At 40.8% G+C, this 18,115-nt stretch overlaps 1 protein-coding gene across 1 annotated transcript in view; it reads right to left on the bottom strand.

The window, feature by feature from the left end:
* The window catches only part of PTPRG (protein tyrosine phosphatase receptor type G), a 578,709-nt gene that overhangs the window by 218,264 nt on the left and 342,330 nt on the right, over nucleotides 1-18,115 (bottom strand). Inside the window, exon 5 of the mRNA XM_047095189.1 lies at nucleotides 76-171. Within this exon, the coding sequence (XP_046951145.1) occupies nucleotides 76-171 (96 nt within the window). The remainder of the gene's footprint in view (nucleotides 1-75; nucleotides 172-18,115) is intronic.

The raw sequence follows: 18,115 nt of genomic DNA, 5'->3' as shown, positions 1-18,115 counted from the left end.
GAACAATTCGGTGAATTAAAAAAAAAATACTCAGAGAACTCTCTGGTTCAAGTACTTGAATCACCGTTAGCTTACTTGAAAAAATATGGCCATGGCTCCGATTATTCTGTTTTCAGAAATTGCGGTTTGAAAGCTGTCAAAGTCATCTGGATTATAAAAGAAAATCTGCATCTGTAAAAGAACAATTGAAATATGTATTAGGAAAAATTTCAAACCTACATGAAAGTAGACAGAATAGCACAAGGTACCCAGATTCCTCACTTCTTAAGATTTTGCCAAATGTGTCCATCTATCTGTATTTTTTCTTTGCTAAAGTGTCTGAGAGCAAACCCCACGCGTTAGATCATTTTACCCCTACATACCATACAAGCACACACCTTCTCACATAGCTATAGTGTCTTCATGCTACCCAAAGCAAATAACACTGACACCTTCTGATTGCCTGATACTCATGTCATGGTGAAAGTTCCCTATCAGGAAGCAAAATTTTAACGAACTGAAACATCCTGAAGTAGTAAAAAAAAAAAAAAAAAAAAAAAAAAAGTACGCCTGTGAGATTCATTCCATGTACACATTAAAATTACAAATGCTTAAATGGGCACATCTTTATAAGCAATACTCTTTCAGACGAATTTGAAGGGGTCTCTCAGTGGCTTTGATAAATAGCCCAAATGGAATATTTCATCGAATCCACAAGAAACATAATGATGGTGATAATAATGCGTTACATTTTTACAGCTTGCAAAATTGTACCATACGTTATTTCACTTAGGTCATTTGATAACCTCTATGAAGACAGGGCAGAAATGACTACCCTCAGTTACAGATGAAGAAACAGAGCTTCAGAAAGTTGATGTGAACCTGGCTAAGATTAAACATCAGAGGAAGAGTGTAAAATCCAAGTGCTCTCCTTTCAACCTTAAATCCTTCTCTTACATCTAGTTAGAGTTTCTTATTCAAAAAGCAGAACACAGACAAATCAACTCAAAATCCTTCTATCATCTTAATGCTTGAACAATCCTTGATATTTAATACAATTCAGAGAAGGAAAATGGACCATAGAATGTTCCTGAAAGACTACATATATGATAAAAATAACAGATTTGGGTTCCAATTCTAGCTTCTTCATTTACTTGTCTGTGAGACCTCAGACAAACAGTCTTATTTCAAAGCATCAGCTTCTTCATCTATGGAATCAAAATTTACCATTGGTAGGGGGGAGGTGGGGAACAAATGAGTCAGCGTGTAGTATATAGTAGCCCCATGCCTAGACCTCATCTCTCTGCTCAGCCAATCACTATCATCATCATCATCACCACCAATATCATCACATTTTAAAGTTAACATTCGACAGTCATCTTAAAATTTCTAATAAGAATGTCATTCCACTAATTCTGGAATGATCCTACTCCTTACAGAAAATCAGACCTCCTACATCACTCATTAGCTCTCTGCTGTGACCTCTATGTTTCCACTTTTCCAAATGACGCGATGCTATTCTCCACGATAGAGTGTGGAGATGTCCATTATGTGGGTGTGGTTACACCCAGATGGAGTTTGGAAATATGATGCTGAATGATGAATTTCCAGAGGGGAAGTGAAGTCAGAAAACTAGAAAAACTAGCTGACGTATAGGTCAAAGGTAAACAGAGCCATGTTGCCTGAATTACCTAAGATGTTAAGAATAAGGGGACATTTCTGTTCTCAAAGGTAAAATAAGGTAGCCCAATCAGGATACTTTCTTGGAAAAGTCAGGCACCGAAATGGATGAAAGAAAGATGGGTAGATTCCTTTGGAGGATTTTCTTCCTTACAGTGGATTATTTTTACACTGTGAATTCTCACCCATTCTGGTGGCCTCTTAACAAATGTGTTGCCTTTAGGTTTGGACCGTTTTAGACATCATGCGTTTACGTGGAGAAAAATCCATTCAGTGAGTTGCAGACTAAAACAGTCTAATACTAGGTGAATGGTTTCATGTGCAATGCTACTAACCCAAGAAAGAAACTTGGTACACAAGTACATTCAGAAAATACACTTCATTTTCCTTTCAAAAGTCGGGCCCTCAAATTAAGTAAGTTCACAGAAGTTTTTCTTATTCTACAGCCCATGAGCAGGGGTGGAATTGTTTAATGCATCACCTGAATAGTGTCTGATACAAAATACTTTAAGACCTCTTCAAGGGCATTTTCATTTACGACCGGGTGAGGAAATTCATTTTCAGAAAATGTCTTTGAGTCATGCCTCCACCCATCAGGATAATAAAATGTCTCATAAAGAGAACAGTAGCAGAATTCTGAAATATCAATTTTCCTTGCTATTTCTCTCAAGTTGTAGTCTCCTGAATTACGTTAACTTTGGAAACTATGTTAAATATGAGAGTAATAAGTGGATGAAGCTTTGCTGAGTGAACTGGACTTTAAAATGTTGTGTTGTTCTTGTTGAGACAAATTTGGGCGGAAGCTGGAAAACTATCTCCCAGGAATATCTTTGGAAGGTGTTGGGCCAGCAGATAAATATCCTGAGTAGCCCATCGGCTTTCTGTATCTGCTCCCAAAAACCATCCCCAGAGCCTACTCCCCAGCGTGTGCTTCCTAATAAAGTGAATCTAAGGCATGCTTAGTGCGTCAGTCGTCTTGCTGAAGAATCATGGCACACATAAACTGAAGGAAAAGATCCAGAAAATCTGGCAACAGAGAGATCTACAAACTGTTCCACACAGCCTTTACTAGCACCAATTATGTACCCTTTATCCCATTTGCATCCTTTCTCTCTGTGTGTGCGCACATAGATACACAATTTCTTTTTATGAATCACTGGGTAGTAACTGAGAGAAATATGCCCCTTTACCACTAAATACTTAAGTGTATAATTTCTAAGAATAAGGACACTCTCTTATATAAGCACAGTATAATTATTCAAATTAGCAAATTTCACACTGATACAATACTATTATCTTATTCACAGTCCATTTTGAATTTTGGCAAATGCCCAAATAAAGTCCATTATAGATCATTATTCTGGTTCTTAGTCCAGGAATCCAATTTAGGATCAAGCTTGGCATTTCGTTTTCTTGTCTCTTTCTACTGACCCCTCTAGCTCCCACTTTCATCTGGAACAGTTACTCAGTCCTTTTTTTTTTTTTTTTTTTTTTTTTTTAATTTGAACAGTGTGAATGAAGTGCATAGGTCAGTTGTTAGGTAGAATGAGGGGTCTGTCTCATGGTTTCTCAGGGTTAGATTCAGGTGATGCATTTGGGAAAGGGTTCCACAGTGGTAACATTGTCTTCACAGTGCATCATATCAGGAAGTGCATTGTGTGGATTCCTCCCAACATTAGGGGTGTTTAACTTGATCTTACGGTTAAGTTGATGTCTACCAGGCCTCTCCACTATAAAGGCATTAATATTCCTTCTATAATTGAAAAGTACTTTGTATGGAGCTATTTGAGATTACATATATAGTTCATCATCTAACTTTCATCCACTAATGTTAGTGTCTATTGATGATTTTCTAACTGTATTATCCATTCTATGTGCAGTAATGGGATTCTAGAGTGAGAAACAGCTTACCCTTCTCCACAGTTCATTCATTCATTCATTCATTCATTTATTTAAATCCATATGTACTCATTTATTTTGTTTTACTCAATGGGTTATAATCCATTAGCATTATTTATTTTAACATTTATTTAATTATTTATTTAACTCTCAACAGGAGGTCTTTTGCACAGTAGGAAACCCTTCAAATGGATTCCTCTGTCATTCTGCTATATCCCTGTCATTTTGTATTTGTTAGCATCTCCTGATTAGCGGTCACAGATGTTCTAGACTCAATCTTGTCTTTTCCCTGCTCCAGCCCTAAAATTGGCCATAACTTGGGTGGGTTCTGGTTCCTTTGAATAAGGAATGGTATTTAAGGACATTATATCCTAAAGTCACTATTTTCCAAATATGTTTGAGATTAGAGCATTTGGTTCTTCAAGAAAACCTACAGCTTAAGTGAGTGAGTCTATCCCAACCAGGACCTTCTTTGCAAGGGAAGAAAAGCTAGATCAACTTTGTATAAATGGATGTGCCTCCACCATGCAGAGTGCCATAGACATGTAAGTCCTCTCACCCATAGAAACAAACTATATTAAGATCAACTAAAAAGTCACTGGTAGACCATATATAGCAGCACACAATCAAGGGACCAGTTCTACAAAATCCTTCAAAATCATGCACAAGCCTCACAGACCTGGATGGATGATTCTACAAGTCTACACTGTGGAATGGCTGGGCTGGAAAAATATCCAGGCATGTCTCTGGTCAGATCAAGGCGATAGATAACATAGGGTATCACATGGCATAACCTGACATTTGGAAAAAAGAATTGCACAAAAATAAAACACCCTACCAGTGACCAGGAGGCATACGCTAAGATATAGATATAGATATAGATATAGATATAGATATAGATATAGATATAGATATAGATATAGATATAGACACTGCCTGGATGAATAGTAACACTACCAAGTAATGGGAGGGGGATGAAATGGATAGTGTGAGCATAAGGTTGACCAAGGTCAATGCTCTATTGCTGTAGGGCACAAGCAAGGAACATACAGAGTTGCCAACAAAAGGTTCACTTAACTTTCCCTTCCTCCTGCCTTGCGCCATTTTCCACCTTGTATTTAAAATGAGTCTAGTTGCAATTTGGTATAAAAACTATCTTAATGCTTGTCTTCCAACTTGAATCACTAAATCACTAGTTGTGTTAAGCTGAATGAACACAAAGCAACATAAGTGAAAACTAGAGCCTTCTATATTTTCATTAATGTTGTTATATTCTAAACATTTAGTGAGTGCTTACCGTATGCCAGGTACTACGGTATCATTCATTAATACTCACTGAGGTAAGAACCACCATGATCCTCATTTTATAGCCAAAGAAACCAAGGATTTCCAAAATTTACAAAGCTGTTAAGGAAGGAGGGAGGGGTTAGGATAGGAACCTCATCTTTCTCATCTTAGAGTTCAAGGTGTTAACTACTGTGCTTCCTTACGAAGGACAAGAATATTTGCTTACTGCCCATTATGTATAAGGCCCTTATGACAGATGAAGACCCAGTCTGTGCTTAGAAAGACTGAAATATTAATAATAAGAGAAAGTTAACTCTTTCTTTTTTTTTGAATGCCAAAGTTAGAGTTGTAGTTAAATGTATCACAAAACACAAAACACAAAGCCAATGAATGGCTCTTGGACAAATGAGGCATACGGTAAATAAATACTAAAGTAATGTGGTGATGGGTGGGAGGGGACATTTCTTTTAAGGTGGAGTTTCTATCACCTAATGTTACAGTTGCGTGCCTAAGTCAGCTCTCACATCTCCATGATAATGGAGGCAAGAGGCAATGATCCCAAAATTCTGCGAGTAGAAAAATCCAGCAGAAACTTCTTCGGTGATTCACAAAGCTCCACATTTTAATTTCAAACAACTTGTATCTCTTCAGCATGCACCTCACCCCCGTACCAACAATGCCCAAGAAAAAACACTGTGATAAGGAAAGAGCACACAGTTCAGACGAAAGGCAACCTACTGAAAGATTCACTAGACATTTCCAGATACTGCTGGGCATCGTTTAGAGAGTGGAAGAACACACAGGAACTGCTAGAGATGAAACGTAAACGGGAGGAGATAAAGATGGTAATGAGAAAGGCAGCAGCGCAATTAAAAACCACACAGGAGGTATCACACAACCCAAGAGGAGAAATGGGAGTTTTCTGATCACGCTTGGCACCAATCTGGAATAAGCCAGCTGAGAACATGGTCGTGGACCAGAAACACTTGCTCAAGTATAAAAATGTACAGTAAAAGCAAAGTATAATTCCAAGCCCAGTTAATGATCTGCTGGTTCCACTTGTTGGATCGCTCGGATGGGATGATACCGGAATTGAAGTCTGGGCATAATAGGTTCTTAATCCAACTTGACTTTTGGATTGCGCTGACCCATAACTGCGCTTAAGCAGGATCATACACACTCAACAATGCACCTGCTAGGTCTTTAATTCTGCCATTGCCATCACATAGGAAGACCGATGCAGGCAGGAAGTACATCTGCCGAGTCAGAGCTGTGTCTTTAAGAGTGCTTTTCATCATCAACAGTAAGTTATTTTGGCGTGAATAACATGAGTGAGGGCTCAGAGTGGCTAGAAGCAAGGAAAGAGTAATGATAAAGCCAAAAAGACTAAAATGAGGTTCTTCCTATCTATAGGAATAAGTAACTAAATGAATAGCAGGAGGGGTCAGAATTAGCTAAGAGAATGAACGGATCTAAACCACTGGAGAAAATGCTCAGGAAAGTGCAAATACACACCAAAATCAACTGTGAAATGCTAAGTGGCTCCAGGTATGGGTCTACTAAACACAGATTATACTACTTTCTTTTTAATCGACAAGAAATTCAAAGTCTTTGTGCCCAAGTAACTAGTCTGAAATTTTGATACCCCAACAAAACTTAATCTAGTCATTTAAATTATGGAAAGCATGATAAATACACACTATATATTATACAAAAATACATGACAAATACTCTGAATTCAGAACCAATATATGGGTATTTTGCTTTGCATTAATGAAATTTTTATCCCTAGTGGCTTTTTGGTTTTTTTAAAGTTTACTTACTTAGTTTGAGAGAGAGAGAGACAGAGAGAGACACACAGAGAGAGAGAGAGAGAGAGAGAGAGAGAGAGAGAGAGAGAGAGAAAGCGAGAGTGAGCTGAGGATGGGCAGAGAGAGAGGGAGAGAGAGAATCCTAACCAGGCTTCTTGCTCCGTGCCGAGCCAATCTGGGGCTCGATTACACAACCATGAGATCACGACCTGAGTTGAAATCAAGACCTGGAGGCTCAACTGACTGAGCCACCCAGCCACCCCATAAATGTGATTAATTATTTAAATCAGTAGACTCTGAGTAAAGCTGATTACCCTCCATAATGTGGTGGGCCTCATCCAATCAGGTGAAAGTGTGAGGTGTTCCTAACAGGAAGGAATTCTGCCTCCAGATTTTGACACAGAAATTCTGCCTAACTGCCCAGCCTTTGGACTCGAGACTACAATGTCAACTCTTGTTAGAATTTCCAGTCTGCTCTGCAAATTTTTTTTTAAATACTTTTAATTCCTTGTCAAGTAATTCATGCATCCTCATTTCTTTTTTTATATACATTTTTTTTGAAAGTTTATTTATTTTAGAGAGAAAGAGAGAGAGTACAAGCAGGGGAGTGCCAGAGAGAGAGGGGAGAGAGACAGAATCCCAAGCAGGCTCCGCACTGTCAGCACAGACTCCTATGTGGGGCTCAATCCCATGAACCCTGAGATCATGACCTAAGCTGAAATCAAGAGTCAGATGCTTAACTGACTGAGCCACCCCTGCTCTACAAATTTCAGACTTGCCTGCCCCCAAAATTGAATGAGAAATACACCCCCAAAGGTCAAGACTGACTTTAAGCACCTATGTAGGATACGTGTATATGTGACTATGTATCACATTCTAAAACCATTCTGCAAGCCAGTTATTTTTTGAGCTTACTTGAGCTCTGAGTTCTATCATCTTCATTCAGTTCCTTCAAACAGGCTGGAGAATGTAGCACCTGTTACAATCCAGTTCACACTCCTGTGGCTTATAGCAAAGACAACATGACTGGGGGACATAAATGGAGATCCAAGAGCTTGGGCTGTAGAGTCAGACCTGATTTGTATATTGAAGACACTTGGGAGCTCCAAGACTCAGTGTCCCCTTCTGTCCAACAGGGGTATTACTTCCCTCGTCACATCACGAAGCACATGCTTTGGTAAAGTAAGAACAGATGAGCAGCTCTCCCTTTTTATTATTATGTATCTTTATTTCTTTATGACCAGAAATAACAGAAGGGATAGATGAACTAAGGTGAAGATAAATTGTTTCCAAAGACCAGCCAACATCCCAATGAGTCTTTGCCACAAAGTGTAACAAAGAAACAGCCAGCTTTCACAGGCAGATTATTTTTAGAAGAAAGGTGTTCCAAAGAAATAGTAGGTATTCAGCACCTTTGCAGGCAAGGTAGCATTTAAATAAACGTTCTAAAACATTTGCTTTATACAATATCATTAATCACAGAGTACACTAATCCTTAATTATTTCCTTTGTTTTCTTATTTTCCCTGCAACATGGTATTATCTTCAACTACTGTACAGCAGGAATCCACATTTTGGGGGCAGAAGAATCCAAAGTGCACACGAGGGCTGTGACTCACATACAATGAGGTGCGGGGATGGTTTCAGGGACCTCTTCCAAAAGTCTCTGTGTGTTACCTGTTTGAGCCATTCTAAGTATTTATCAGCTGATTTTTAGAATTTCTGGTTCAATGCTGCATCTGATTAGTCACGTAAACATTTCATCTTTGCATTTTTCCCTCAGTAAAGACGCATTCAGGCTCTTTCTTGCTTATAGTAGTAAATTCAGTTTTTCAGGGATTTGCTACACATGATTCATGAATTATTTCTTACCGTTTGGTGTCAGTTTGGGCACAAATGAGGCAGGTTCAACATCCACCTATATGTTGGCCAGCTACCCTTTTCATGTACTCAGGAAAGGGAATGGGGAGCTACAGCTCTCCCAATGAATTAGCTGTGTGACCCAGTGGAAATCAGTCGCCTTCTCTGAGCCTTAACATCCCCATGAGTAAATGGAGGGTAAGAAACACGCCAGTGCGGTACAGTGAGCAATAAACAAAGTAAGTCAAGCACCACCCAAGTTCTGGCATATTGCGGACTCCCAACTGATGCACATATCTTTAACAGTTAGTTAACAGGAAAAGAAAATGGAAATAAGTTAGTGAAAGGATTATTTGCAATCACCCCAAACCGGAAACCAAATACTGATCATTAATGGAATCGATAAACAAATTGTGACAGTCACACCATGGCATAGGCACAACTATTGGTAACAATATAGACAAATCTCACAAACAGTGCTGAGCCAAATAAGGGAGATAACAAAACAATTTTTTCAAAGCATTAAAAGTTTTAAAAAGGGTAAATGGTGTGATTCCATTAAAATGAAGTACAAAACCAGGAAAAACTCATGCAGTTAGAAGCCAACACAGTGGTTACCCATTGGGGGGCAGTAAGCGGAAAAGGGATTCTGGGGGTGCTAATCAGTCTCTTTCTTCATCTGAGGCCTGGTTGCAAGAGTACGAAAATGCATTCAGCTGTATTATTTGTTCACTTTCCTCTTTGTATATGATTTTTCAATAATACATAAAACTCGTGACCTGCTGCTTTTGAAACTAGAATAAACAAGAGTATAATGCCACCTAATCATATGAGCAGGAAAGAGTTTGCATCCCTCTGTGGGACTCATTCTCTTCCATGGGGACCACTCTAAACCTGAGGGTAAGGATAGAGAGAACTCACCTGCTTGACAGAGCAAGTCGAGGTGACAGTCCCTGAGCATGTAGAACCTCGCCAGCCTAGACTACGCGTCCCCTCTTCCCCACCCATTCCCTCAAGACAGACATGGCAGATGAAGCCAAGGTAGCATGTCCAGGGAAACATTCCCCAAGGGTGGCTTAAATGGAGCCGATTCTTAGCCTGCTTTACATGAATTAATGCCTTTTATCCTCACCATTACTTTTTGACAGGGGTACTATTTATATCCCCATTTTATAGAAAAGGAAATTAAAGCTGTGATACTACGTCTTGTCTAAGTGGTTAAGAAGGCTGGGATTCAAACCCGGGCATTGGACCCAGAACACACACGTTTAAAATCCTCTCCATAGAACATCTGGATCAGAATTCCCACCAGCAATGAGAAGCCCCTGTTAGTTATCTCCAGGATTCAGCACAACAGAGTACTGGTTCTCTCAACCATGGGTGACTTCAGACTCTAGGGGACATTGGCCATGTCTAAAGTCATGTTTGGTTGTCAGTTCTGGAAGGGGTGCTACAGGCATTTAGTGGGTAGAGGCCAGGGATGCTGCTGGACACCCTACAATGCATAGGAAAGCCCCCCAAATGCAAAGAATTATCCTGCACAAAATGTCAGTAGTGCTGAGGTGTAGAAACCTTGTCTGTACCCACTGTGGTGGGAAACCTGGCCCATGGATGTGGTAAAGCATTTTGTCTTTCCTTCCCTTTTCCCACTGCGACCGATCTCTAAAGGGAGACAAACATGTCTGCTGTAATGGGACTCAAAGACTAGGAGAGCAGTTTCACCCCTACACGTAAACCAGTAAGTTCAAGACCACTTTCACCTGCTCTTGGAGTTATGGTAATAACTTTTCTTTTCAATTAAAACAACCGTTCCTTGCCTGCGTAACTACGTTACACATAAGGTTGGGTTCTAAAATGCAATGGAGCTTAACACCTTGGACACAGTGGCGGGGGAGGGGATCCCTAGGTGCATCTGGAACTCATTTGTATTTCAAAAACACGAAAATAACCACCGCACTGTTTGTGCTCTTTGTAATATGAAACTTTTTAGAAATTGCTTTGTACTTGGTAGTAACAGCCACATGATTCACCATGAAATGAAGTCTGGAAAATCATTCTGGATAAATGGACCTATAAATTCAATAGAATTTCCATGACAACATAGACTGCAACACTCAACCACAAATAAAAGGTTATAAATCATTCAAAACCAACTAGGAATCAGCAATACCGCTCTCGCTTTGAAATACAAGAAACCTGAAATATAGTTTATTTGTTACTTACTCACCCAAAGTTCCCATTACAGTTCTTTCCTCACTTCTGATATTGCATTTTCTACCCCATAATAGGTGTTGCAAAAATGATGATGCCAAGAATTTCCAATTAAGCTAAACAAAATTAACACGGGTTTAGAGTTGGTGGTATTCCTCCCTTTCTCCTAGCCAGAACCCTGCAACAAGGCTCGTGCACAAAGACAAGTTACGCAGTTTTATCCAGAAAACTCCAATTCGCCCAACAGAGCTAATGTCGCCAAATCTGAGTACCTGCAAGAAAAAGGTTTATGAAAAACATTTCTGAGAACACACACGCAAGGCATGCTGGATGCTTCCCAAAAGCTTTTGTGTTCTATAAATCAAAATCAAATCCGCTAATGTCATTGGGACAATCCCCACATTGAAGGTTTTTTTGAGATTGGCTGGGTCAACCCAACTGGAATACTGATTTTATGAAAGAGCTCTTTGCTTCTCTAGTCAACTTTAATTCTGTTGGAGGTTCCCTTCTAATGAACCCTTTTGGATACAGCAGGCTGGGACCACACCCAGTGAGTGGTGCTGACCCCAGGACCAAGCACATAGTAGGTGCCCATGCAGTGATTGTGGAATGAATGAATGGATGTTATTTCTGATATTGGAGGAAATGTACTGCACCTGCTCCATTCACAGCCTTTCTCATTATTGGGTCTCCCTAACAGCCAACACCTTTGGGAAGATTAGTAGTAGAGTATGGAAACCACATTTACGGAGCCATGGCTTTGGCTTCCAGAAGGGCTGCACGCTCCCGAAATACCACCAGAAGATGTACATGTGTGCACTGGACAGCGTCTTTCATTTTCCATCAGATGAACTCTTATAGTTCCATCTACTACCATGTGCCGATACCTCTTCAAGATACATTTTCAGCCCTGATCTCACGTGGCCTATGGCTTTTGTCAACATCTTCAAGGGCTCTGCAAGCCAGAAAGGTTAAGATCAGAGCTACAAGGAAAAAAAAAAGGGAACATGCCTCTGTAAGCACAAAATCCTTTCCTAAGACAGATACCCTAGAAACGGTTCAAACCATCCTCTGAAAATTGCACACACCTTTTAAATTGTAGTCAGCAATGTTCGAGATACCACTCTTCCTACATCATTGCTAAACGGGGGAGTTATGATTCCTTTCTTATGTTTTATACATTGGATGGACACGTGTTCTCATCTTTAGTTTTTCCAATAACCAATAAGAATGAAGATCTCTACTCAGATTTTTCTCTAATGATTTTCCTTTTTATAATTTAGGAAGGCTCTTTAATTAAGAAAAGTATGACCTGGCCACAAGTGTTATAAATACAAATGCATTTGCCCCACTATTGTTGGCATTGGGGAAAAAATGAGAATGCATAATAAACAGGAGAAGTGGTAAAATCAGCCATGGAGGGGAGAACACAAGTTGACCAATAGGCACTGACATTGAAAGTTCTCGAAGATATTTTGCTGATGGAAAAAAGCCAAGATGCAAAATAAATGCACATTTAACTTAAAAAATGCTGTAAGTCAAAATACTTTATTTGTTGCGAATGTATCTGCACAGATGTACAGAACTAAGGAAAGGGGGAGCAAAGGGTCTGGAGAATAACACAAACTATTAACAGTGGTTTTCCCTGGGGAGGGGGCTTCAGATTGGTTTGGGCCCGAGATAGGTGGTTTGGTTTAATGCAACTGTTGAAAATACTTGGTGGCTCTAACTAATAGCACATCTAGAGGGAAAAGAATCTCCTTTAAAATGACAGAGAGAGAGAGAGAGAGAGAGAGAGAGAAGGAGAGAGAAGAAAAGTCGGAAAAGAAAGGAACAGGGCCCAAAAATCCCCACCACTGCTGCAGAGCAAGAAACTGAAGCTACTGGAGCCATTAGGGAACCCAACTCAGAAAACCAGCCTTATCAGCAAAGTGCTCCAAAAGAATGAATCCCTCAGCCCCTAGTGACAGACAGCACGCCATCACACAGGCTGTGATCCTGCTTTATTCCTGGTATCCCTTGGACACAATTCACTCCTCATTTATTTCTGCCTGCAATGAAACACACAACTATTCAAGCTAACACTCCAAACAGGGAGGTGGGGGGGGGTGTGAAAGAAAGAAAAGTCTGAGCTCCTGTTTCTGATCTACACACTATTCAACTGAGCCACTCTGCTGAAAGGTATATTTATGTGGACGAATAGTTTTCCACCTACTTAGCCATAAAATTACAGCGTGCACACTTAGTAAACACCAAGTACTAATTCTCTCCGACCATACCTTTGGTCAGAGAGACACCAGCAAATTAGAGAGAAAAACAGAGTTGCCCAAAGCCAGGCAAAGTTTTGCTGATGTACTTACTGGGTACAACCCTGAAGGGATGATGTGGGGAGAGGCTTTTAGGAAATGGTTGTCAGTCTCAGTGGTGAGAAGGACAGAGCTCTGCCACCAACATCACTGTGAGTATAGACCCCATCTTGGCTGAGTGAGATCCTCCTTTCCGTGAATTGCCCAGAGTATGATTTTGGATGAGGGTGGAAAGAATATTACTGTTAACACCTGTATATCGGCACCTAGATCCTACCATTAACATTTTAATACACTTGCTTCATCAAGCCAACAGTCCATTCATCTACCCATCCATTTAATCAGGTGCTGAGTTTTCAAGGAAAACACCCATTGTAATTCTCCAACAGTCAGCCATTGTCAAACTAGTAACCTCAACAGCAAGAGGAAGCCAAGAAATATACTCCAAGCTTTAGGACCTAGCCAGAGAATGCCTTGCTGGCTTACAAGGGGGTTAATAATGCTATTAATGAGAACATTGTGAGATGCTGATAGCTACGTGTCAGCAGGGAAATGTTAATAATTGGGAATAAAGACAGAGTTTAAGGGATGGGATGAAAACAACAAAATATCAAAACAATGGCTTTATGAAGTCAAGAATCTACAGGAGCGTGTCAGCCAATAATCACGTTATTCAGTGGCTTCATGCATGTCCCTGATTAGCTAATACCAAAACACATCCAGAAAGACTATACATTAAATGTAATTGTGCTCAAACACTTGTTTGTGTTACTTGTCTTGAACCTGCTAACATGTGACAGAACAGCGAATACATTCATTCAGATGTTTACCTGGGAAACCTGGTTCATTATCTCCAGAGCCATCCTCACAAAAACCCTAGCCCAAAATCTTAATGAAGAAGGTGTTCTAAATCAAAAGGAGCTTACGTGGCCTCCTTGTCTGAGATTTGAGCAGTGTCACAGACGTTACAAGGGTGATTCATGGCATTCCAGAAGCATTATTTACGATATCAAAATACTGTAGACAAGTTCACTGTCAATCAGTAGGAGAATGACTAAATAAATCACAGTACATCTGCACTGTGGAATATTACACAGCTATTAAAATGAATGATGTTGATTCTGTATCTGATACGCAAGGACGCCCATGATATATCATGGAGTTAAACAGGCAAGTTACGGTACACCGACTGTCTCATTTTTCAAGTAGCGGAAAAAATACTGAAGCACGCACAGGGAGGAGAAAAAACTGGAAGAGTCTACAAGAAATTTAACTGTGGTTCCCTCTGAGAATTAAAAATGTAGGTAGGGACAAAACAGCAGCTTCCATTTTCACTCCCTACTACGGTTCAGTACTTTTTAGAGATTTGTTGATGAGAAGAACTTCTTCCGTAGATAGTTGAAAGAATAAGTGAAAGACAACAACCACAAAGAGAGACTAAAATGGACACCAAAGAGCATGTGGAAGACAAGACTTATCAAACCTTATGAAACCGTGACAGTGTCCCACCTAAGGGCACTCGTAGGCAATCCTGATGAAGTTTTAGATTGAGCACATCCATGCAAACCTTCCAGCCCTCCAGAAGCCCTATGTGTTCCCACAGGGTCACCACCATCAACCAAGAATAACCGTCTCCTGACTTTCAACAGCAGAGATTCATTTTCCTCAATTTCCTTTTAAGGTCATTCTACGCATGAGATTCCATGCTTTTGAGGTCATCATCTCCTATCAGGCCTCCGTCCATATTTTCACAAGGTTGACAACGATAAGACCAGTGAGCTTGAGGCGCCTGGGTGGCTCAGTCGGTTGAGTGTCCAACTTGGGCTCAGTTCAGGATCTCACAGTTTGGGAGTTTGAGCCCCACGTCGGACTCTGTGCCTCAGAGCCTGGAGCCTGCTTCGGATTCGTGTGTCTCCCCCTCTCTCTGCCCTTTCCCCGCTCATGTTCTGTCTCTCTCTGTCTCTCAAAAATGAATAAACATTAAAAACAACGTTTTTTATGAGATCAGTGAGCTCTTGTTTTATGGATGCTGGGAGTTAGACAGGGGGCTGGGGTGGTAGCAGGGTCTTCAGAGGCAACTTGTGGAGCTATTTTCAAGGTGATTGCCAAGAGGTAGACGGAATGAGGTTGGAGGAACAAGAATTTGAGAACCTCCCACTCTAAAAGTCATAATCTACATTTTTGTAAGCTCCACGTATGAAAAAGCCACGAGGCCATGTGCTTTCCAAAGCTAAGGGAATTTTATCTTTGCGGCACTTCTGTGAGGGAGGTGCTGCTCTTACCCCATCTTAAAGGCTGGGAACGGGAAGGTTAGAAAAGTGTGGGAACAGCCAGCAAGCAGTCAGGGACCCAGACTTGGTCCTCCTCAACAGATCAGACACCTGGAGACAAGGCATACCTCACTGGGCCAGTCAGATGCCACCATAATGCCGTTCAGAGCAGGAAAGAGCCCTTGTCTTGAGATCACATCTCCACTTCAGGAGGTTCTAATACTGGGACTCTGTTCTCTTTCTTTAGGGACCCTCAGTCTAGTTTGTCTCAGTAACAGTTTTGGCTGGAATTCAAATTCTCTCCCATCTGCTAGATGCTGTTAGTGACTCTGAATTCAGCCTGGTCCTTGCCCCCTACTAAGGTCACCTTCACCAACAGTACCCGGGCATGTGCACATGCCCAGACACACTGCCCAAAGACCCAGCACACAAACTTCCCAGAGCCATAAATGGAGGACAAGAACATGGACCAGCAGAATCTACAGGAGATATTATCCGGATGCTAACAAAATGTGCGAGAGGGGGCGGGCTTCAAAATAAAAGATGAGACACATTTAAACTGAACGTTCAAATGTCATCATGCTGTCAAGCTCCTCCCAACCATAAGGCAACTTATGCTCATATCCGAAGTTACTAAGCAGAGGTTAGGAATGGAGTCTTTCTAGACAGGGCACAGCAAAGATACATAGCTTATGTGAAGAACTATGGCCAGGTAAACCCAATTTTCCATGTTGCTTCCTGAACTGCACGGAGAAAGACTGGATCAGTGAAGATTGCAATGCTGGGAGAAACACATCTGCACATGCATTGTTGGGTTTTCAAAGGGGTCACGGGTGGGGTTATATTTTTATTCAGAGTATTGTATTCCATCTTAATATAGCCCCATGTTCTGGTCTAAAGGTTGGAGTTTTGGGCTTTATTATTTCTTGAAACGCCTACACCTCAAGTATTTTTAACATGCTGGCTCAATAATACCTTCCCACGGATCCCTCCATGTGATTGTCTATTTGTGCCTCACGGAGATACCCGGGTTTTTGTTCCTAGTCTGGGAGCACAGGGTGGTGTAGAACATATAGCTCTCTGAGTTTTCTGAGTCTTAAGCAGCACATTAGCAACCCTCAGAAGTCCTCAGGCATTACCTTCTGGTAATGCTAACCGCATAGCAGATGGATTTTTTTTCGTTTTTCAAAAGCATCCTACTGGGCTTTGCAGGCCACCAACACGGTGGCTCTGGGAGCCATAAACCTGTCTGGGTACCGCTTTGGCAGAGCTATCTTTGTTAGTTGGTATTCCTTTCAAGAGAGCTCAGAGTTCATTTTCCAGTTTTTTGAGTTGTTACGAGGGTCCACAACCATGTTAATGGTTGGGGCCAAGAGAAAATGCTCTGGTGATGTGGGTCATGATAACTCCCTAGGGTATAACACCCAACACACTTGGGAAATGGTGATCTGTCAGTATCCAGCAAAGTGACCACAAAGAAGCATTCCTCTGAAAAGGAGAGCAATACTCCTCTTCTTGAGCAGTAGAAAACAGTGCAAACCAGAGGCTGAAGGATATGGGCAGGCCTTAAGTCAGAATATCCTGACAATCTGCTCCAGTGTCCAGTCCAGAATGACTATGGCTTCTCACCACAAAGACGAAGACTTCACAAATGTCCTCTAGGTGTAACCAGCGTAAACCACCCACTTTCTCTAAGACAGAAGGCCCATTAAAACCCTGATCTCAATTGCAAGTATCTCCCAAAATAGCAAGTAAACACACTAACTTCCGGTCTGCCATTAGAGTCATTTGCTTTTTTCTGGAAACGCGGATAACCCCTTCTTGTTCAGATAAAACAGATTTCTTTTTATCTCAAATTTATTTCAAAACTACTATTATTTATTTATTTATTTATTTATTTATTTATTTATTTATTTATTTATTTATTTTTATTTATTTTTAATGATTGCAGGAAGAGAATTTAGCGATCTATCGCTTAAAACCACCATCTTGCTTTGAAAAAAAATCTCAAACCATTCAGAGAGCACACAATGTGCTTTGGGTCTCCTGTCTTCCTTCTCCTGCCCACAGATGCCACAGAGCTTCAAATAAGTTCAGCAAAAATGTCTTGCCTTCCTCCCTCTCTCCACTGGCAACCACGTAAATAAAATTAAGTCTAGGTAAAGCAAAGCAAGTGCCAGGCCACATGCTATTTCCTCCCGTCCTAAACCAGTGATTCTTAAACGGAGGTGATGCTGCTCCCCAGGAAACATTTGGTGATGTCTGCAGACATTGTTAGTGGTCACAACTGTGGCAGGGGTGCTATTGGCATACAGGTGGAGGCTTAGGATGCTAGTAAACACCTTCCGATGCATGTGACACAATAGAGAATTATCCAGCCCAAAATGTCAGTGCCAAGGTTGAGATGCTCTGTTCCATTTAGGCTAACAGGCTAAGTGACTCATTTGTCCTTTGCACACAGAATACAGCACATAACGTATACTGAGTAGAGATCAAAACCCTCCAAGTCCATGACCACTGGACAAACACTTCTTACCAGGACACATTCCCAGGTCAATCGTGTCTGGATAAGATGTTAATATCATGATGTTTGCTAGCTGACTGCTGAATTCAGAAGTGCATGATCTACTTGGGTATGAATGCATTTCCCAAATGTATGCTAGAGCCTTCGGCTATGGAGCCACATGGACTTGAATTTGAATTCTATGTTTATTGCTTTCTAGCTGTGTGAGCTTAAACAATGTTATGGTTTGAATTGTGTCTCCCAAAAAAAGATGCTGAGGTCCTAACCAGCGGTACCTGTGAAATATGAA

The sequence above is a fragment of the Lynx rufus genome, unplaced genomic scaffold, assembly GCF_022079265.1.
Source record: "Lynx rufus isolate CCGP_SWC_20201006 ecotype Redwood Valley unplaced genomic scaffold, mLynRuf1.p SCAF_4, whole genome shotgun sequence".
Classification (NCBI taxonomy): domain Eukaryota; kingdom Metazoa; phylum Chordata; class Mammalia; order Carnivora; family Felidae; genus Lynx; species Lynx rufus.
Note: the sequence above shows the minus strand (reverse complement) of the source record. Positions and strands in the feature narration are given on the sequence as shown.